The sequence below is a fragment of the Chondrus crispus genome, genomic scaffold (assembly GCF_000350225.1).
Source record: "Chondrus crispus Stackhouse genomic scaffold, scaffold_21, whole genome shotgun sequence".
Lineage (NCBI taxonomy): Eukaryota > Rhodophyta > Florideophyceae > Gigartinales > Gigartinaceae > Chondrus > Chondrus crispus.
In genome coordinates, this window is record NW_005179101.1 from 265,575 (window position 1) to 286,989 (window position 21,415).

A 21,415-nucleotide genomic window follows, 5' to 3' on the forward strand; every position below is an offset into this window, starting at 1 on the left:
AGGAGATCGATGAAGTCCGTAAAAAGAAAGATACATATAAAGGTCAAATATAGAAGTGTGTGGCCAAAAGACCATTCCCTTGTCAATAAACTGCACATGCAGTAACAATGCTCCCGTAACATGTTGATGCCACACTTGTATGGTCTTCTACTTTTCAACATTCCCGGCACTTTGAGAAGACGAACGAGGAGCGGTGCGGATTACCCATTGCTGCACTGGGTTCTTGTCCACACCAGTTCGAAGTAATTCATCTAGCGCCCGGCAGAATTTTGGCTTAATCAATCCGTCGGCAAGGTTGTGCTCCGATCGGACAAGGCCAACATTTGCTATCTCATTCGCATTGTAGGCCTCTCTCGTGGCAGCGATGTCAATCATTAGTCTTCTTTCTGATGTTGAGGAAGCCTTGGTGACGATGTCAAACATTTGCTTCGAATCAGTGCGCATCTGAAGTGGTATTTTCTTACCATACAATTTCTCTAAATCATGCTTGATCATAAATGCGCAGTCAAATCATTCAGTGAATGCATAGACCTCGCCTCCCAGAATGGGATCTCACTACGCGCTTGCATTTCTTGCTAGAGAAATCCAAAATGTGACAACTGTTCTCCGCGTCACACAGTAGAACTACGTATCTAAGTTGCGACGTCAAATCATCGTTCGTACCAAAAGAAGCATCCGTGTACACGCGCAGATGCAGAGTACTGTACTGCAGCTTCCCATAGCGTAAGCCGAGCTCCGGCGATGACTTGGTCCTCTTGATGGCGCTATTCAGGAGTTTGACTGAGGCTTCTCTGACATTCCCGGAGGGCTCTGCCACGACTTGCGCAGCGCGGTTAGCACAGCAGCTTATGTCCGGGCGCGTGTGAGTTGCCCGCGCTATCTCGGCTCGAAAACTCCGGTACTGCTCGAAGGTAGCATCAGCAGGGACTAGCGTTAGCTTAGCGATGTAGTCTGGTTGGCATATCTTAAAGACTCCAGGCTCTACCGTTGCAATTGTGCATCCGAAGAATATCAGGTTGTCCCATTCCCTCTTCCTTGACTCAAACTTCGCAAGGGTTGCTTCGGTGAGCTCCTGAAATTTTTCATTTCCTGTCAATAAACTGTCATCGACATAAACACCCATGCATCCCTCTGGTGCATCAGCACCTTGAAAGCATTTGCGGTTACCCAACGGGATGATTATGTACAGAGATGGATCGCCTAACAAAGGAGTCATTTGTAGATTTTGCCTTGCATGTTTGTCAAACGTAACTGCCCAATAGTCTCCGGCATCGCCATTGCCATATAGTGGCTTCAGAAGAGCAAGTACTTCATTGTCTGAAATCTGGAAGAACTGCAAGTCCTTCTTTTTGGGCGCAACGTAAATCTCACGCGTGAGCTCCTCTTCACTCTGAAGATATGCTTGCCTCACGTCATGACTGAAAATACGATAACACTTGACCGCGGCAAAAGAAACAATGATCCTGATTGAACGCTGGCGAAGATTTGTGGTGTTATGTACAAGGAACTCTTTATCCTTGTCCTTATGCCCCTGCACGACAAATCGGGCTTTAGGTGTCTCGTGAGTTCCAAATTCTTTGAGAGTCAGGACGAATCTGCCTCCCAAGATGTTAGCGTCCTTCGCGAGTTTGCGTCTGTCTACTACAGTCCAAGTATCTCTGTCCTGCAGACCCTTCACTTCAGATAACTTGGCTTGACGGAATTTCTCCGTGTTGGCAGCGGGGTCATCAGGGCGTAATACTTTCGTCATATACGCCTCGACTTCTTTAATGAAGAACTCTGAGCTTTGAATCGGTTCGTCTGCAGCCATGGATACAGAGCCCATGTCCTTGCGCAACGCAGCCAGAAGGCCGTCCATTGCCTTCGCGAAGTCCTCGGATGAGGGAACGCGTTCTTTTGACACAGTGACTGTCCCATTGGGTTCTCCGACGGCCCTGTCTTCAGTTTCCGGAACATGCTGGTCCTCATTGTATGGTTTCGTCTTATCAATTGAAAATTTTGCAAAGCGTTGTTTGATGTCGAGAAAGACGTGCTTTCCTAGGACATCCCGAACTTGATAATGCCCTGTCCATGCTTTCACAGGTGTTTCACGGTAGACAAGCACTTTTGAACCAATGCAGACGTTTGAAGATGTGCTGGCAGGCACATCTGATCGAAGTGCTGTATTGATGCGCCGTTGGGAAATTATCCTTGACATTTCGTCCCGGGCAGCCTGCATGGCCACCATTCTTTCCTTTTGCTTTGGCAACTCCATAGTCGTGATGAGGGCACGTGGAAACACACCAAAGACAAGCAAAGTCGGAACTAATCCACCCGGTCCTGCCGTGTCATTAACTGCTTTGACAGCGATCTGCAGTACATAACCATTTTCCAGGGTAGGAAAATCTTTCTTGACTTTGTTATACGTCGAACGCAAGTAAGAATGATAACGCTCGCCTTCACCAAGGGCGTTATGTTCTTCCACCCCTGAAAGAGTCAAATCGATACCAGCCAGGTGACACAGGCCTTCCCACCTGCGAGACTTGAACTGCGGGCCTTGGTCAGCGTGCATATGTTCTGGATGCCCAACATATGGCAAATACCATATACTTTGGTATGTTTGCCACGCAGTGTCAGTTATCTCATTGGGTAGGAACGCGGCAGCATTAAACTTCGTCTCCCGGTCTACACAGTGCAGGACCGGGTTACCATCGAAGAACATGATATCAACGCATAGTATACGATTAAACACAACATTGTCCATGGGTAAGGAGACGCGGAAACGGCCTGGTGCGCGACTAAGCCGTTGACAAACGTCACAATGACTGGCAATTTCCTGAAGTTGGCGGAGGTCTTCTGGTGAACAATTGTTCAGATCAGACCGTCGCATCACTGCATACAATCTTTCTGATTTGGGATGAAAGAAATGACGGTGCATCTTTCGCAGTTCTTCGTTGGTATACAGTATTTCATCGGTCCTCTCAAGAAAGATATGTCCGCGCTTCGATACCAACGGCAGTTTCCATCCACCCAGTTCGGAAATAAGCAAGTTTTGTGCGGTGTCAATGAACATCCCGTGCTGCACGAGGAATTCCAATCCGATTAGGAAAGGAACGTCAAGATCCACGACTTCCACATCAACGGAGATAAAATGGTCGGCATCTACCGGTATGCGAATCAACAGCGATCCAAGACCTTCATACCGTTTTTCTCCGAACTTGTATACTCTCTGCTTGTTCTCCGTATCGACTTGGAATGGTGTACCGGAGAAATTGCTGTACGCCATTGCTTGCTTCCTTCCGATAACGGACCTTTGCGCACCGGTGTCGATACAGGCTCCGAGAAAGGCTGCCAACTTCGAGTCTTCGTGGCTCAGGCTGACCATTACGTCTCCTGAGGAGACGTCTTCGAATACCGTAAAAAGCTGCTCTCTGTCGCTTTCGGACAGGTTTCGCACGGGTCCTGCTTCAACCCTGACCGTAGTGATGCTCATTTCGGCATCGGTAAGGAGTTCATCAAACATTTCCTTATCTAACAGGAGGTCTGAGGTGTCCAGTGACTCGGAATCTCCTTCATCACGAGACATATCCAGCTGATAACAAATTTCGGCCAGCACGAGATGTACGTTACCGCTATCCTTTACCTGTTTCCTTTCATAATATTCGAGCTTATTCGCTGCAGCTTTCTTCATATTCAGAGGCTTTGGACATTTGCTCAGAGTGTGATTACGGTCATCACAGTTAAAGCATCCAGCCACGGAGAGGGGATCAAAGGACTTGGGGACGTACGAACTCTTTCCAAACGATACGGCTGTTCGTCCGCGATTGTTAACAAGGGACAGAGGACGAGCATATCTGCCCTGACCTGCGTAGAAAATCTTTTCGTTCCCCTCGCTATCAGATACAGCCTTTCTTTGATGGACGGCAATGTTATCGCGGAGCTTCGCGATCTCAGCTTCTTTTTCAAGCTGCAAGGCATTCTCCAGCTCTCCGTACAATTCTTCAAAGGTCAAATTGTTGGTAGCAATCCGTGTTAGAGGATCCTTGGACCAGTCAAATCCCACAACGGCTTGATGAAGGAACTCGATCTTATGAGCTTCCCCACGGTGTGATGCAGGTCCTTGGCGAGAGAGCTTGTTGATGATGTTGTGAACTTTGGCAAGGGCGTCGGACATCTCCGTTCCAGCGTTGACGAACTTCGAGATCCTTAGAGTATTGAGATAATTCTTGACCTTTGTTTGTCGGACAGTAGAATTATACTCCTTCTCGATCATGTCAACAGCTTGATTGAAGGAGGTGGCGTATTCGTCAATCTTGTCCAAGTAAATTCGCTTGGCATCTCCGCGAAGCAGGTTGTGCATGTACTGCAATTTTTGGGAGACGGATAGTCTATAGTCACGAGCAAGTTGTTTGTAGTCGTCGACAAATTCCATCCAGCATTCTCCGATTGCACCGGTGAATTTCTTATCCTTCTCTCTCAGCCTCATGGCCACATTATGGGCAATCTTGTCCATGGAAGAAGTGCCCAGTCGCCGAGATGTTTCGACTGATGCGGGGGCGGAAGCAGTGCCTTCTGATGTAGAAATTTGTTCGCGGTTACGACGTCCGGCAGCTATGATTTCCTGTACTATCTCGATGGCGGCGTGCTTGTCCTCGTGCTCCTCATAAACATTGGAGGCAAGCGTCATCATTATTCTCCGAGATGAATGCTGGAGCATTCCAGCACGCCGTGTGTCAAGAAAATTGCGAAGTTCTGAATAGACGGACGGCAAACTGCGCAACTCCTTGCTAAAAAGCTGACTTGGCGGAAACATGTCCGCGATGGCGCGTAGTAGCACATCGCCTTCGTCACCGGAGCCTTGCCCAGACGAATAGAAGTAATAAAACCTTTCTGTACGTCATTAAGCGAATGGAAAAGACCATTTGACAATCCTTGCATGAACATCGGCTCGGATCCTTCAGCTGAACTGTTCCCGGGCGGACCTGCGGCGCTTGTAGACATCTTGATGGCCACGATGACGTTGCTCCTCACCAGAGGTACGACACCCCGTCAGCTAACCCGTTCGGAAATCACCTGGTTTTACAACCAAACACCGTTATCCGCCCCGTAGGACCGGTGGGGCTCCAGCAACGAGATCGCGTTCGTTCAAGTCGCCAACCTCGCGTCCCCGGCGAACCGGATCAACCGTTTCAGATTTGAGAGCGTGTCAACGAAAGCCACTTCAACGTCAGTAAGCGATACAGCGGTGTGTGCGAAAAATTGGTGGGCTTGCCGTGGAGTGCGGTGGTTCTAGCCGACGACGCTCGATTGCGAAACCCTAGTCTGTATCGTGGTGATTTCCGGTGATTGTGGTGTGGTAATAATGTGTGCCAGGACGGTACAGTACCTGGCATAGTCGAATGCTTGTCGTCTATTGGCTTAGCGAGTGAAGCTCGGTTGATTTCCCAGAGATTCGGTAATTCATGAATGTGAAAAAACTGAGGAAAAATACTGGAAAAGTAAGAGAAAATTCCGCACCGACGGACGGTACCCTTTTACTCACCCCTATCTTCCGACGAACGGAACTTTGACTTGTAGGATGGTTTAGATTATTTGTGGGTTTACGCAACAAGCTTTTCAGAAATAGAAATGACTATTTTCAGCAATTGTAATTTCGCACAAGCGCATTTCTGAAAAGCAAATTTTCTTGCAATTTTTGCATTACGCAATACTTATCCGTTACAATTATGAGTATTAGAATTTATATAGCCTACCCCCTTCTACTCCAATCCAAAAAACAAAGTGGTACAGCAACACAGTATGACGCTTGGACGCCAAAGAGACCACAGCTATGCGAAAACTGTCGCAAGGAAGCGGAGATGGGAGGTTGCGGCGTACATCCTCATGCGGAGGCGCCGTACAGCAAACAATAATGCTTCTATCTCCCAGCTTCTCCACAGAGCACTTCTATCTCCCAGCTTCTCCACAGAGCACTTGAAAAATATATTTCGAAAGCTGACCGTATCTCCATGTCTGACTTTCCTTTCAACTTGAACATTCTAACTCAATTGGATTGTCTTCGTTTGTTTAGGTTCGAGAAAGATGATCTTTACAAAATTGTCGACTGTGTAGGATGGCCATTGTCTATACGTACAACTAAACGGAACAGATACGCTTGTGACCCAGTGCTCGTGACGTGTATTATCATGCGACGCATTAGCAGCCCAGCGAGATGGTCAGATATGGAAGTGATGTTCGGAAGACATGCGTCGCAATTGTCCGAAATCTTTTGGGAAGGATTGGAGAAGTTTCTGTCCCTCAGGAAAGCACTACTCACAGACCATATACCTCAATATTTCTTAAAAGAGAACGCAGTGCGATATGCTAACGCCATACACTCAAAAAGCGACGCACTTACAAATTGCGTGGGCTTCATAGATGGAACAGTGATTGCAGTTGCGCGGCCTGGTGACGCGGAGGCGCAAAACGTGGCGTATAATGGCCATAAGCGTAAACACGCATTGAAATATCAGGCTGTAACAACACCGGATGGACTCATACTACACGCTCATGGACCGCTAGAAGGTCGGAGACACGACTGGACGCTGTATGTTCAGAGTGGGTTGGAGGAAATTTAGAAGACATAATGCAGGTCCGTGGAATTCAGTACTGTCTCTACGGGGACTCAGGATATAGCCTCCGACCATTTCTAGAAGTTCCTTATCAGGGTTCGAATCTGACGCCTGCGCAAAGGGCATTGAACGTGGCGATGTCGAGAGTGAGAGTTACTGTAGAATGGGCTTTCAAGGAGGTGAAGCTTTATTGGAAAACGGTGGACTTCAAGAGGAAAATGCGCATTGCCGAATCACCGGTTGGAGCGCTTTACTTGGCCGCCATGCTGCTGACTAATAGGCGAAACTGTATCTACCCCAACACTATCTCACAGTACTTTCGACGAGTACCTCAACAAAGGTGTGCCTCACTCTGCGGGCCCGTAGGGCGAGGAGCAAAACTTCGCCCACAGCCCGGAGGGATCGCAGGGCTGGAAGGGCCCACAGCCCCGCAGGGCCGCCAGAGCCACTTTGGAACCGCAAAGGCCTGTCGTGCCTCCTCATAGTCTCACACCACGTAAAATGACCCTTTCCTGAGCGCCCCCACGGCCCTATTTCTTTCCCGCGAACGCCTCCATCATGAGACGGAACTTCTCCAACTCAAGCTTATCATGCGCAACACGCTCTTCGCGTCTCATTTCGTGCTCTTCCGCACGCTCCAAGCGTTCTATTTCCATTCTCTCGCGGTCCAAAGCCAAGCGTTCACGCTCTACAGCTACGCGCGCCATATCAGACTCTTTCAACGACTCTCCAAGGCCAGACAGGCCACTGTCTCCTTCGGCATCCAGTCTTCTGCGCTTTTCCTTGCCTTTTCATCCCGTGAATCCCACCTCCCCACTGTCACCGTTGTCATCACCGCTACCGCTCGCACTTCCAGATCGTTTGCGAGCTAAAGATTTCGCTACAAGAGCGCGGCCGACTTGCTCCTTTCGCTCCTCTTTCTCCTCCCGAGCCACTCTTCTCTCATCCCTGTTCTTCTGTAAGTCCTTCTGTGCCTCGAGCATTGCTCCAAGAAGCTCATCCATCTCTCCTACATCTCCGCCGATACCCGACATTCGCCTCTCCCAGTTGTCCTTGCGACGAAAGGAGTTCATGAGCTTCTTGAATCGATCCTGCAGACGCTTGCATGTTACCTTCGCGGTCAGATTCGGATTCTGATTCGCGCGCTCTGCAGCTTGGGCAAAGCTCATCTGCACCTCCCCATATTTCGCAATATGGGCTTGTGCAACGCAGGCCTCTCTGACGATGATGAGGTCATCGCCAGACGTAAAAGTAGGTCTGCGTCCAGCTTTGCCTTTAGTAGCGTGGATGACTTCTGCGGAATGGAGCTGACTTCCAACAGAGGGTGTAGGTGGAGAATCGCGAGACGGAGACGAGTTAGAGTTGTCATCAGGGATGGGCGACAGCGGGTTAACTTGCGCCATAAGGAGAGGGATAGGAAAAGGAAGAGGAAGAGGGATAAGAAAAGGAAGAGGGATAGGAAAAAGAAGCGGGTATGTGAGAGTGGTGTGAGTGCTTCTTTGTTTGTCGTATAGTTTAGACGTGGTGCAGTAGGCGTTGCTGTGTGCTCCATTGGCGCCAATTCATATCCACATGTGCCTTCTGTGCGGGCGATGAGTTACAGAAACGATTTCACTATTTGATCACATTTCACAATCAGTATACACATGCAGCAACAGAATATCCGCAACGTGTAATACTTGTCATGTTCTATTTCTGAAAAGCTTAATTACAATTACAATATTAGCGAAATCCAGGTGCGTAAACCCTCTATTAGTTCCGGTTGCCCTTATGAGCTACTTTGGATAGGGCCTAAAAAGGGCTATAATCCTCTTTTTTTGTTCATTTTCGCTCTAAATTCGTCACCGCGATGCCCGCGGTTCTGTCCTTCGCCTCCCAATTGCTGGACTTCAGCATTCCACCGTCCGTACTCGCTCCTACGCGATTTCGGAGCGGTTTGGAAGACTAGTTGATTCCCGTGCAAGCCCAACCCATCACCGGGCGGTTGCCGCCTCTCAGTCCGTACATTGACCTCGGCATCGCGACAGCGATGACGAAATCTGCTACGGGTCGAAAGCCGGGGAAGAGTGAGTCCGGCCCGCGCAAGGGGGTTACCCCCTCTATTCGCAAGAAAAGCACGTCGACAAAAGCAAAAAAGAAACGAAAATCCAAACCTACCAAACCTGCTAAACCACGCAAGAAATCGAATTCATCGGCAACAGCGGCCAAACAACCACGAGTCAAGAAGAAATCCCCAGATAGTCGGGCTGCTGGCAAAGTTGCGCCCGCAGTACGGCGATCCCCCACAACGATAAATTCATTAAGTACGGCTGCAGCAGCGGGCAAGCAACAACAAGCGCAACCCAAGAAAAGAACTACCGCTAATCAGACTGCTAACAAAACCACGCCTGTGGCACGGCGATCTGCCACAACCACAAACTCATTGAGCACGGCTGAAGCAGCGGGCAAGCAACAACAAACGCAACCCAAGAAAAGAACTATAGCTAATCAGATTGTCTTGCCACGGATTGCCGTGGCACGGCAATCCGCTACAAGCACAAATTCGCAACAACGCGGCAATGGACGACTGTCCATCGAAAGTAATCGCACGGCTTCAACAGCAACGGGAAACGTGCTTTCTGCGAGCAATCATGTACGGAAAAAGTCGAGATCCGCTGCCGACTTTCCCAATAACTTGTCCAGACGAAATAGGCAGAACATAGCAACAGACAACGGCGCAGGCGGAAGAAGAATTATCGCGCCCCAGAGTGTGGCTCTCGCGGACGCCCCACAGAGAGGTGAAATGCATCCAAGCGGGCGACCAGTGACAAGGGCGGACGAACGGACGATCATACACGGATCTGAACGGAACTGCGAAGGGCTCTCCTGGCGGTGGCTCAGAATTCGCGAATGTGCCCCTTCAAGGCCTCCTAGTAGTCCACATGCAGTAATGAGGAATCCGAGGTGCAGCAGATTAGTTTTCCCTTCATCGGACACAGATTCGTATGACTCTGATGCACCTTTGATGAGTACGCGTGGGCCCACCCAAAGGCGTCAAGTGACACTCGGAAACATCTCGCTCTCCGAAAGACAGAACAACGGGGTGAGGCAGGCGACAGAACAACGCCTGCAGCATGCGGATGCTCGCTTCCCTAACCGGTCTCGGTCTGCCTCAGTCGTAGGCCTGGCATGCGGATCAGCAGAGGACCGGGCGTCTTCCAGACCACTCGAAAGACCTACAACCCTTTCGGCTGACCCCAGCGCAGTGGTGCGTGTGCGATCGATGCAATCAAATTTCATGTCCTCTTCAAGAAAAGGGCTGGACGAAGCTCTGTTACGCCGCACACGCAATGTGCGAACACCGCAGGCCATTTGTGCAGAGGTTATTGACGTAGATGCGGTCTCCTCGGAAACGCCCGCAGCGGATGAAGTCGTTCTGATATCTGATTCAGATTCCGACGATGTGCGCCCCTGCACACCTACGACCGCGAGACGTCCAAAACGTTCCCGTCGTTGTCAGGGGAAGCCCCCACCTAGGACTGGGAATGGAGAGACTGGATTCGATGATGTCGCGATCATATCGCACGTCGTCCGAGGAGCAGGTGTACCGCTCACGGAAAGCAGCGACGGGAAAATGGAACCCGAAGGCGAGGATGCGGAAGGCAGCGAAGGCCATGAATTGTCTGTTGTGGCTACAAGGCGTGGAGTTCAAGCGCTTGTAGACCTCCCTCATATGAGGTTCCAATGCGGAAAGGTGCCCTTCGTACGTGGAAAGAAAAAAAATACCTGCCCGTTGTGTTACTGCTTCGTTTGTGATATAGAAGCCACAAAATGTGAAAGCTGGGTCCGTCACAGCGCAGCCACAGATAAGAGTGTTTCCTGGATACGGAAGCGACATTCGAAAAGAGAAAAACGGGCGAGGGCTAAGTCGTAGCCGAAGGAATATCGTCAGGATGCAACGCAGGTTTCATTTAGGCAAGCATAAGCAATGTGCGATTTGGAATATATATCTTTGTTCTAAATGATGCATTCGATTTGGAATATATATCTTTGTTCTAAATGATGCACTGATGGCGGACTAGTCGAGACGCCATCGATTTTGGTGAACATACTATGATGCGATCCTCATTGGCCACTGGAGGCGAGCTCTTTCATGAATGGCAGGCCTTTTTTGCAAACGTTGGGAGCTGCAACTCGATCAACATGTATCAGTGAATAGCACGAATACTCGAAATGTCAGACTTCTAGTCCGTGGGTTGGGAGTTGCACATGGAAATAAAGCCGCAGCACTTATCACTACCCCGCTCGAAACCAGTCATTGGATCGATTGATGGAAATCATTTGCAACTAACTCTGTGCCTTACGATACTTATGTGATCTGAGCGAAGCTCAAAAACTTACGGTTGCTGTTGTCTGGCTGTACGCTCTCTGGGAGCACAGTACTGTAGTTGGAGAAACTCCGTCATTCTGCATGGGCGACATCATATGAAATCTCGGTGTACGTGAGCAGCTTGATGAAGTGTCCCAGGACTGTGGCTACTGCCAGAAATGCAGCGCACCCTACGATTCCTGCCATGGCCGCTAACTGTAGTGGAAGTGGGAGAAATTTGATACCAGTTAAACCTAGCGCGGCAAATAGGAGCGCGGAACACAAGAATGTGGCGAACCCAATACCTGCTCCAACGAACGCTGCTACTCGGCCTGTTCGAAGATTCTGCAACGCCGGCCGACATGATTCACAATGCTTCGTGTGGTAAGCATATCTGTCGTTGATTTCCTCTCTCGATTGTCGAACAATTGGCGCCTCGGATGAAATTTGTTTCCGGTGCGGGATACTGTGGCAGTTGTGGTCAAGCCACCGCCGAAATTCTACTACCAGGGAATCCCAGGTGCCCGATGCAAGCGTATACTCCTTCTTCCACGCGCTGCCGTACCCATCGCGAATGCAATTCTGCGTATGCGCCTCTTGCCATTGCAACAGGGGTGAATCCCCGTCAAGGATCAAGTTTGAGATCGTATGTTCATACCAGCGTGGAGTAATTCGCTTCACGAGCTTCTGAATACGCGGCATGTCGATGTTACAATTGACAGCGAACAAAGCGGAACGGTTGTAGTCGATGGGGACAGCATACGTCAACAGGGAATAAGGTGCGGCTTTGCCAACAGGTGAATTAAGCCGATAAGCAACACTGGTCGGGGCTTCAAACGTAACACTGAGTCGATGTGACGGTGAATCACCGATGCGAATTCCGGCTCTGAAAAAGCCGCGGGCGTCGTCTTTCTCAAGGATTTCTAGATTTCCAATACGTGGCACGGTGTTTCTATTACCCTGACCAGTTCCATGATGAGACCACTGTACATGTGCGGGGTCTGCGAGGTTTTCAAGGAGTGTGCCAAAGTTAAAGGGAAAGACACGGTATGAGTTCCGGAAAGTCGTGACGCGATCACCAAGATCCAAAAGGTTCTTCGGCACTGGGATTTTGCTAACATCTGCTTCAGCACGGTCACCCAACCACACGAAGATGAGACCGGCGATGGAAACATGTGTCGCATACAAACCGCCGACGTCTGCCGCTGCTGGGATGCGTTTCTGCAAGTCCACTACTGGAATGTCAACGCAGCGACCAGTGCAATCAAAGCGCCAGCCGTGGTAGCCGCATTCCAGAATCGTCTCCATGCTGCCGTCGGGACGTGATCGTTCATAGAGTCGACCCTCTGACAATGGGGCGGCACGGTGAGGACAGACATCGTCCATGACGACGTAATTACCTGTCACCGTATCGCGAAACAGGACGTAGTGGCGATTCCAGATGGTGACGGGGATGGGCTTTGAATGTGGGACGTCTTCTGCCCATGCCATTGGGTACCAGTTGTCAAGCCATGCGAAAGGAGGGCGAGAGGAGGGCTGAGATTTGGGCGCGGTGCTTGCTTTGGGGCCTAGTTTCTGAGACTGCACAGGCTGAGATGGGGAGGTCGGGGATGATTGTTGAGCTTCCATGGATGCGCGGCGTCGGCTATAATGCGAAACATGATGTCGGAGCACGATCGCTTTTGACGCAGAGAAGCTGGTGTGGCTTGACCATCTCACTGGAATTGGAGAAACGAAGGCCATCTTTCAGATGAGAGGAAGCGGAGAGCAACTTATCGTCGCCACCTCACCACAGGCTTGTTTGCCACGAACTTGTGCTTCGTATGTTTGAGACGAAGAAGATAGTAACTTTAAGGGTTGTCTCCTGGCCACGAGTGCAGACACGCTCCGAGTGCGGATATGAGCCCCGAGGCTTGCCGAGGGCATCATAAAGGGTGTTGAAAAGTAGAAGACCATACAAGTGTGGCATCAACATGTTACGGGAGCATTGTTGCTGCATGTGCAGTTTATTGACAAGGGAATGGTCTTTTGGCCACACACTTCTATATTTGATTGACCTTTATATGTACAGGGGGGTACCCGATTTAGTGCCTCTATATATAGTGTATGTCCCGGTTTAGTGCTACTCTAACGGCTCTACACCAAAAGGTATGATAAACAAGTGCCCCCCGGGCCCAGGACGCCATGGAATCTGTTTTAAAAGATATGTCGGGCCTATCTCTCCAGGCAAAAAATGCAAATGTGAGCAATGTTAATGACCAAAGGGATGCCGCTGATATTGCTACGTTAAATGAAAGTAATATTAATGGTTGGGTTATGGTAGAGGATTCAAGTGAAGTCAGAGAGGCCATGGAAACAGAAGCTCTAGAAGAGGTGGAGAGAATTATGGAGGAAATGGATGGGTCTAGGTGTGTTTCATCTGGGCGAACTGAAGCAGAGCATACAGATACAGTGATGGAGGAGATTTCTAATGCTAATCAGGCTCGTTCTCTCTCTTTGATCGAAGCAGCGAATGAGTTCTCAAAATTAGAGGCGGCAGCGGTAGCTCTCTCGCTACCTGATGCGTCTTCACATTTGCGCAAGGCTAGACGCATCATATTTGAGGCTCTCAAGCCACAGAAGAAGCAGAAACAGACGACCTTGACGGGTTTCCTTAGTTAAATACTATATTCAGTCTTCTTGTTAAGTTACCGTTCTTGTGCCAAACCCGATTTAGTGCCTATTTTATCACGCTACACGGGGTAGCACTAAATAGGGTACCCCCCTGTATCTTTCTTTTTACGGACTTCATCGATCTCCTTTTTGAGGTGCGACGAAGTCATCCTCACGAGGAGTATTAAGAATCTCATCGGGTGTGTCGGGGTAGTATAAAAGCAGCTCCCCTTTTCCTAGTAGAGGAAAAAGGAGGCAGCACACAGAGAGAATAGCGAAATCCAGGTGCGTAAACCCTCTAATGTACTCAAGAGGTTCCCTACAGTATGCTCTTGTCCAAACGGCTCGCTGCTGTAACGAACTTCATGACAGATCGGTTTCAAGATTCAGTCGCATTTAATTAACATTTATCTCAATTATGCAGACTCTGCACCAAAGACACATTATTATCTTCAGTAGAGATAATGCGCAGACTCTGTCTGCATAGCAGAGGTAAATGTTGATTGCATCACAGATTATCGACGTTTGCCGTGGAAAAGGGAATATAGCTGGATTTAAACTTGATCTTTTGTGACGAACCGGTAACTTCGTCGGTCAAGAACAATCATGCAGTATTTGCTCTCCTCTCAAAATTTTTAACAGGCTGGTTCAGGACCCTCCAACATCTTCACCGAGGAGAACTCAGGAAAGCCGCGAAAGAGCCCATGCACTATTATGGAGGGGTAATCTCTCTTCTCAGAATCATAAGTCGGGGGACAACAAGTCGTTCACTGGCGCTGTCGAGGTATCGCCACTTTACCGTTACCGCTGTAGTGAAAAGATTGCAGCTGGGGTAGTTTGATAGAAAACATGGGTATAATTATCAAGAGATATGCGATACGGCTCTAAATAGGACCCCGTCAAATCGCCTCTCCCTTTCCTTTGAATACAAAAGACCCAGCGCTCTGCCAGTAGCCTCCTTCCAGTACAAAAGCATTGTAGAGCGCGGCCCCTTAGCCGCTAATTTGCGGACTACTGCAAATTGCGCAGCACCTTGCACTTTCAGACAACTCCTTCAAAGTTGAGAAACACAGCGACCTGCCATATATATAAAGCCTTTGCGGAGAGGGCAAACGCCTTTATAGCTCCAACTCAATGACTTCCATTCTCGGAAATGAAAAATTGCAACCCGAATTCGTTCCTAGCAGTTTGGATGCACACAATGATATCATCGAAAAGGACTCCACATGCACACCAGTCATCCCACTTCCAGATTTGTGATCCTACATAAAAACTTGAATATACCCAATCGCGCCAGCATTCTCAGGAATAGCAAGTCGGAAACGCACCCAAGGCCTCTACAACCATGCCAGTGACATTTTGAGAGGGGCTCTCTTCTGTGACCAGCAAGGTTGATTTATTGAGGCGAAGCCGCACACGCAAGTTAAAGCGCGGAAGCGTCAACGACACTGAATGCGATTACCGAAATCATTTGCAGTAGCTCCATCCACACGCACAGACTTCCAGTTCCTGTCATCAGAGAATATTAAAGAAGTGAATTCATACATCTGAGAACGCGCCCCAAAAACCACCAATGTACAAACGGGGCGCACCTCACATGACCATTGCTATCTCCTTCCCGCAGTCACCTTATTGCTCAACTCATTCTGGTTTACCCCTGGCCCCTGATCCATGCGTGGGTTCCGCTCGCGCGCAGCTTCCTCCCCATTTTCGACGGAGCCCATCCCAAGCACGCCACCAAAATCAGCATCCCTGCGCATGGTTTCTATCGCTTCGTAGATTTCTTTCAGCTCTTTCCTGTACCTCGCTGTCATACGCGCTGCAAGGACCCCCTCTCTCCTGCGGCATGTTTCCGGCGCGGCAGAATCCCTGACATCAAGCCAGTGGACATCGTCGTGCGGTAGCACCCACCCCGGAAGTAGCAAGCACTCATAACCGCCGAGTCGGACATCAACCTGCCTGAAGTACTCGTTTGGAATAACACACCCGCACGGAAAGAGGGCGATGCCGACGCCTGCCTCCACGCGAGATGCATGCGGAAGTGAACGATCGAGGAGAACGCGCTCTGCGGCGGCGACCCAATCGTCAGTTAGGAAGAGGGGAAGGTCATCAAAGACGAAAGCGACAAAGTCAATGTCGGCGGAGATTTTTGTCCAGTCGTCCGCGGAGAGCTTGGTGAGAAGGCCCTCTGGACGGGCAACTTCGACAATGTAGACGGTAGAGTTGGAAAGGAATTGAGAGCGGCGCTCATATTCGGCGACTTGATTTGGGTTGAGCTGTACGTGGCGGTCGCGTAGGGAGAGGAAAGCGAACACGGTTACGAGAAAGACGAGAAGAAGCCAGAAAAAGGCAGAGTCCAAGTCGAGCTTGTTGAGAGTGGAACGAGACCTGGTGGGCGAGCGAAGGTGAGACGCGGCGGTATAGATGGGGCTGGAGTGATGCGCGCCGCGATGTGTTGGTGGGCGCTTCGGTAGAGACATTGCGCGGGGCGATGCCTCAGCTGCAATTGAAGTGAAGCGACGTCAGGGGGAAGGTGAGAGAGTACGGATGTGTTGAAGCAGTGAGTCGAGACAGAAGAGGGCAAGGCAAAAAAACGGGTCGATATGCATCAAAACGTGGACACGTTTCGTACCAAAGAGACGGATCACCTCTCCTGACAGTAATTAAAAATAGTCTCTATTCCTTCCCAAGTGTTATTGAGAGTACACGTATCAAAAAAAAATTTAATCGTTCAGCATTCGAATTTTGACTCCAATTCGTTTCCTTTTTGCTTTTTCCACATTTCTCCAACAAACCCTATCCTGTTTCATGGAGCTGCCCGGAGGTTTATATTCCCATAGGCAGTGCTCAGATATGCAAGTTGTTGGAATAGCAAGGTTGACGTGCAACCATGCCGAAGTCACACCTTCCCTCTTTCAACCCCAGCTACCAACGCCATAATATGCGAATCTCATGACGTTGGACGAGAAGAACAGTCGGTTCTCACATCATTCGACACAACCCAGATGACGGGCCGCTCCTTGCGCTCTTCGTGAACAGCCCTTTAACCAATATTTGTAAGGCGCACATCAGTGACAAGTATTCCATGATCAAGATTGCACCCTGCCCTGCCCTGAGCCCGATCAGGGAAGGTAAGTTGCATTTGCATGTTCCGGGCAACTCCAGCGCTACCGTAAGTTTTGAACCAGAACAAAATGCAGTCGCCATGATGAACAGTCAACCCAAGGACCGTGTCAAACGTGAAATCCTTTGATTTTGTGGCTTGTGCACTGTGACTTTCCTTTCTTCCCATTTATAACCTGAGCGACAATGGTTTAAGTTGGAGGATTGCGTTAACGCCACTACTGGAAATGCAAAACTAACAAAGAAGAATTCGGCAAACTTTGTTCCTTGAACTGAAGGTTTCGTTCAAACACTGTCACTGAGCCTCAGAGGTGAACGTACCGGAATAGTTTCAAATATTCGTCCTCGTCAATGAAGAAAGTAGAGAAATGCAAAAAATGACCGAATATCCTTTTTCTCCTGCATTTTCTGCGGTGGTAAAGGATTTCTGCAGATACCTTTCTCATTGACGATGGGGCCACTCTACATCAGTTTTTCGATGTACTGTATACGTATGTTGTTCTGAAGTCAAGGCCGTGATCGCATTGTAACAAGCCTTGGTGACAAACACACAACTCTGTAGAACAGACGAGGGAACTACTGTACCTGATTGCTCCCGTTATCCCAGACTAAATCCCATGATGCAGCTCGGAAAGGCTGCGTAACGGGCCTCTATGAACGACCGACACCTAATTTCCGCACAGTCGTGCCCCAGTAGTGCGCACAAAATCGGCTAGTTCTCTTCACATAAGCGTTTCATGGACCCCGGACACATCTTTAACCATACTTGACTATCGCTACGATTTCTTAACAAGGCCGAGTTTCAGGAAACGCTGCGTACTCAGTCGTCCATTTTTCCATCATCCGTTGAGAGGAGGACAAATTGGGTTGCTACTTGTGATATTATGGGTGAGTCGCAGCTCCGCAGTGTTCCGAAGGAGAAGCTATTGTTGTTCCCACCAATGCTTTTCCTTTAGCCGAAGCTCATTTCTTCTCACAGCACTTCAAAAGCTGGCCGGTGCAATTTGGTTGAATTGGGATAGGTTTTGTTTCTCGAGGGAACTACTGGTCGTCTTGTTTACTAACGTGTGCATTGCAGGCAGTGTCGAAACGGCGCCCCGTCTGTGCTAAAGCATGGCTTATTAGTCTCTGTCTTCGTGCGTATGGTGTGCATAGAGTGTACTGTAGCATCCCGTCACGAAAGGTAGGTACAGGGGACCCTACCCATTAGTGCCGCCCCGTGCGAAACCCCAAAAACCTGCACTATTGGGAGACGGCATTAGAAAGTGACGTTACTTCTTCTATCTGCATGCACTCGGTACTGTAATTTACTTCTGCCTGCTCCGTGTTGGTTCTCTGTTGTGTTTCGCGGTGAGAAACACGCGCCTTGCCGACCGTAGATGCGATAGAGCGTCTGCAGCTTGGCACTCAGTCGCCAAACTTCCTGCTCTCCAAACAATTCCGCGATCTCGACGACATAGGGTATAGTCCTCCTCTCTATTGTATCTTCTGCGCTCTCATCTTTATCACTTGATTGCATTTCAGGTGGATTCTGCACTACGTGAACCGTCTCCAAAACATCCATGGCGTCATTGACAGACGCTTCCACTACACCTTGGCATAGTTGAGAAATTCGAGGAGGTTCAGTTCGACATGGGGGACCATTACGGACTGACGAGTCTTCGTTTGGAGTGATTTGGGCTTCTCGCTTGCTACGCGGAGCAATGCTGGAGCAGTTGCCTTGATTTTGCGTACAGTGCGCTCTGCAATGCCGAACTGTCACACAACTGCTGGTGTACGGTGTCCATTGGCGAGCAGATCTGCGATTTCGAGCTTCTGCGATATGGTCAGGCGCTTGCGAGTCGCTTTTGTCTTTTTCGAAACCGGAATTATGACGAGTACCTTCGAAGGTACAAGCTAAGATATGTGAACAGTGTTCGATGGCGTGAGAAGGAGGATCCCGCAAAAAACGGCTTTGACGTGTTTGACACGTACGGAGTCCGTACGCCGTCCGTAAGAGCATCTCCACCGCGGCAGCAAATTCGGTCCAAATATGATATTTACCAAATCAGGGTAAAGTTTGGTCTCCACCGCGACACAAGAACGCAAATTGCATCGTAAATCGAATTCGAAATCGGCGTTAGAGTTTTTCTCGTGGCAAATCAGGCCGATTTGCAACGAGATATATCCCAAAGCGATGATTGCCACGAGCTCGTCACAAGCTGATTAGGGCGCGCGAACATTAATTCTGATTAAATCTCACAGTTGAAACACCTGGGGTGGCGGGAAGCCAGCTAGCAACTACATGTGGGCGCGAAAAACAGAACAGCTGGTCCTCAAAAGGCATCCGAAATCACGTCATCCTCGTCATCGTCTGTAAGGAAGTCCTCAATGTCGCACTCGTCATCCCCCTGCGCAGCGGCGCTGCCTTCGACCGCCTCCAGCGGCGCCATCGGTTTTAGGGCGCCAAAGTCGTCCAGAGAGTCCATGTCGTCCTGCGGGTTAACGAGTGCGCGCGATGGAGACGAGCAGCGCATTCGGCATAGCGCATTGCAAACAATTTGGAACATGGGGTGCCCAAAGACAGCGACCAGCTAGAAAACTGACACGCGTCCTAATTGGAATAGATTTAGCTGCAGCGCTGGAGATGCTCTAACGGACGGCAGCATAACAGGCGGAACCGTATGACACGTGGCACTTTTCGTGTTCGTGGGTCTGGGCCTACACTATTGGGAGGGTGGCACAAATATAAGCAGCACTAATGGGTAGGGTCCACTGTACTGTACCCAGGACAGTTAGAGCACCCCTACTGGTTTAGTTACATTTCGAGGTTAAATATGAGAAATTTAGCGTTTGGAGATAGCGATTCTAGGCGCAACACTACCGGTTAGAGGGCAAATTCAAACGTGTTGTGCAGTGATTGGCTCTTTCGGCAGCCGTGGTCATCCAGTACGAGGGATGGTAGTGGTGGTGCTGTACGGATATACTGTGGGGGACGTCTCCGCTTCCCATCTCCTCAAGCCCCACATGACACCATCATGCCCTGGAGGAAGGGCAGGGAGGAAAGGAGGAGGAAAGGGAGAAGGGAAGGCTTCAAGAAGAATGCAGGAGGGTGGCAGTGGCGGGTAAATTCAGCTTGGGATGAGGGTGTTGGGGGTGTTCCCTGTGCACAGAAAACAGTGCGTTCCCTGTGCACAGAGAACATTGCTCGCGCCAAGTCAATAGAATTGGCGTGGGTTTTTGGTAATTTTTCCAAGTGGCGCAATTCTACTCGCATCTCTATTTGCGCAAATGAGTAAATCTGTCTCCATCCGGTCGGCTGCTTGGAGATAGATTTACTCAAAATAGTAAATTTTTTAGAGATACTCACTCCACTAGAGTTGCTCGTGGCCAAATCTATCTCCAAAAATCAAAAATTTACTCATTTACTCAGGGCCTCCTTTAAGACAGCATGGACAGCCATGTTTGGATGTATATGTTTGCGATTTTCAAAATATTACATGTCCAATAATTTAATGTATTGTGTCAGCGCGCCGTGATCCGTAAATTGGCTCAAGGGGTGCATCATACCGGGCTATCGATAGGGAAGCGAACGGTCTTTCTGAGCAGTGATGCAAGGAAGTGGCTGCAAAAAAGCCGCAAATCTCATTATCTTACAGTGCCTGGTTCGATATAGTGCCGTTTTCGGCCCACTGACAGAGGGAGGCACTATATCGCGATCCCCGTGTACTGGCATTCAGGGACGTCAATAAAATGATTCAATTGAATTTTAATGTATGCTAAATTGGATCAAGATTGAATTCAATCGCACTTATGCGGTAGGCGACAGCCAATGGTGTGCTCTCGTATGGCACGTTGGTAGCGACAGATTCCATTATTTTAACTTTGTGTGCGCCATCATACTGTTAAGAAAAGTATTAAATGGACCAATCAGGTGCACGCTGACGTCCATACATGTCCAAACATGCCCGTCCATGCTGTCTTAAAGGAGGCCCTCAACCACTAGGGGTGCTCTTAGGCCTCATGTTCAGCGTGGAGATGAGCAAGGATTCTTCTGGCGACTATCTCCTGGCAACTATCTCCTGGAGCGATCCGGTGTCTGATTGCTCTAAATTTCGGGAATGTAAGGCGGGGAAATGTGGAATTTTCAGTAGCACAGTGCTAGTATTGAGAGCAAGAAACAAAGAGTTTAATAGCCTGTCTCTTTGACTTCGGGTTAAAAGCACAACACGTCTGAATAGATTCCAAAAACATGATAGAATTTCAAGTTCATTTTGATAAGAACACTGTTGAAATTATAGAGATGGGAAATTGTACGCGGATGAGGATGTTGCATGCATGTTTTCCGGCTTCAAATCAGAGGCGCCCCTGCTGGCACCAAAACACACGACAGAAGCAGTATATGTCCTCAAGGCGTCCTTTCGCCGAAACACGAATGACTGGTCAGAAATGGATATACTATTATTATGCAAGAGAAGGTGACCACATTCAGGAGGGCCCTGATCGAGGCAACAGCTCCTTTCTCCTGCTTCAGCTCTCCTTGAAGATGAGAGACCTGCGAGATATGGCACACAGTTCCCTCAACAGCTCCGAGATGAGGACAGTGTGCCTCATCCCACACAGATGGGAAGAACATCGTGCTGCCACGGATGGAAACATAATTCATCTTACAAGTTCGGTCAGTCGATTTCTTTAAGTTGTGTAAATTCCCACCTCTGAAACG

At 49.2% G+C, this 21,415-nt stretch overlaps 4 protein-coding genes; 2 read left to right on the top strand and 2 right to left on the bottom strand.

The window, feature by feature from the left end:
• The first annotated feature begins 8,619 nt into the window (after positions 1-8,619).
• Positions 8,620-10,503, top strand: CHC_T00004023001 (hypothetical protein). Its single transcript, XM_005715658.1, has one exon. The coding sequence runs from the start codon at positions 8,620-8,622 to the stop codon at positions 10,501-10,503; it is 1,884 nt and encodes a 627-aa protein (XP_005715715.1).
• Positions 10,504-10,572: 69 nt separating this feature from the next.
• On the bottom strand, positions 10,573-12,681 carry CHC_T00004024001 (hypothetical protein). XM_005715659.1 is given in 2 exon segments: positions 10,573-11,031; positions 11,032-12,681. The coding sequence occupies 1 exon segment, from the start codon at positions 12,679-12,681 to the stop codon at positions 11,032-11,034; it is 1,650 nt and encodes a 549-aa protein (XP_005715716.1). The 3' UTR covers positions 10,573-11,031.
• Positions 12,682-14,906: 2,225 nt separating this feature from the next.
• On the bottom strand, positions 14,907-18,715 carry CHC_T00004025001 (hypothetical protein). XM_005715660.1 is given in 2 exon segments: positions 14,907-17,971; positions 17,972-18,715. The coding sequence occupies 1 exon segment, from the start codon at positions 18,713-18,715 to the stop codon at positions 17,972-17,974; it is 744 nt and encodes a 247-aa protein (XP_005715717.1). The 3' UTR covers positions 14,907-17,971.
• A 1,753-nt stretch (positions 18,716-20,468) lies between these two features.
• On the top strand, positions 20,469-20,678 carry CHC_T00004026001 (hypothetical protein). The gene has a single exon (XM_005715661.1). The coding sequence runs from the start codon at positions 20,469-20,471 to the stop codon at positions 20,676-20,678; it is 210 nt and encodes a 69-aa protein (XP_005715718.1).
• The last annotated feature ends 737 nt before the right edge of the window (positions 20,679-21,415 follow it).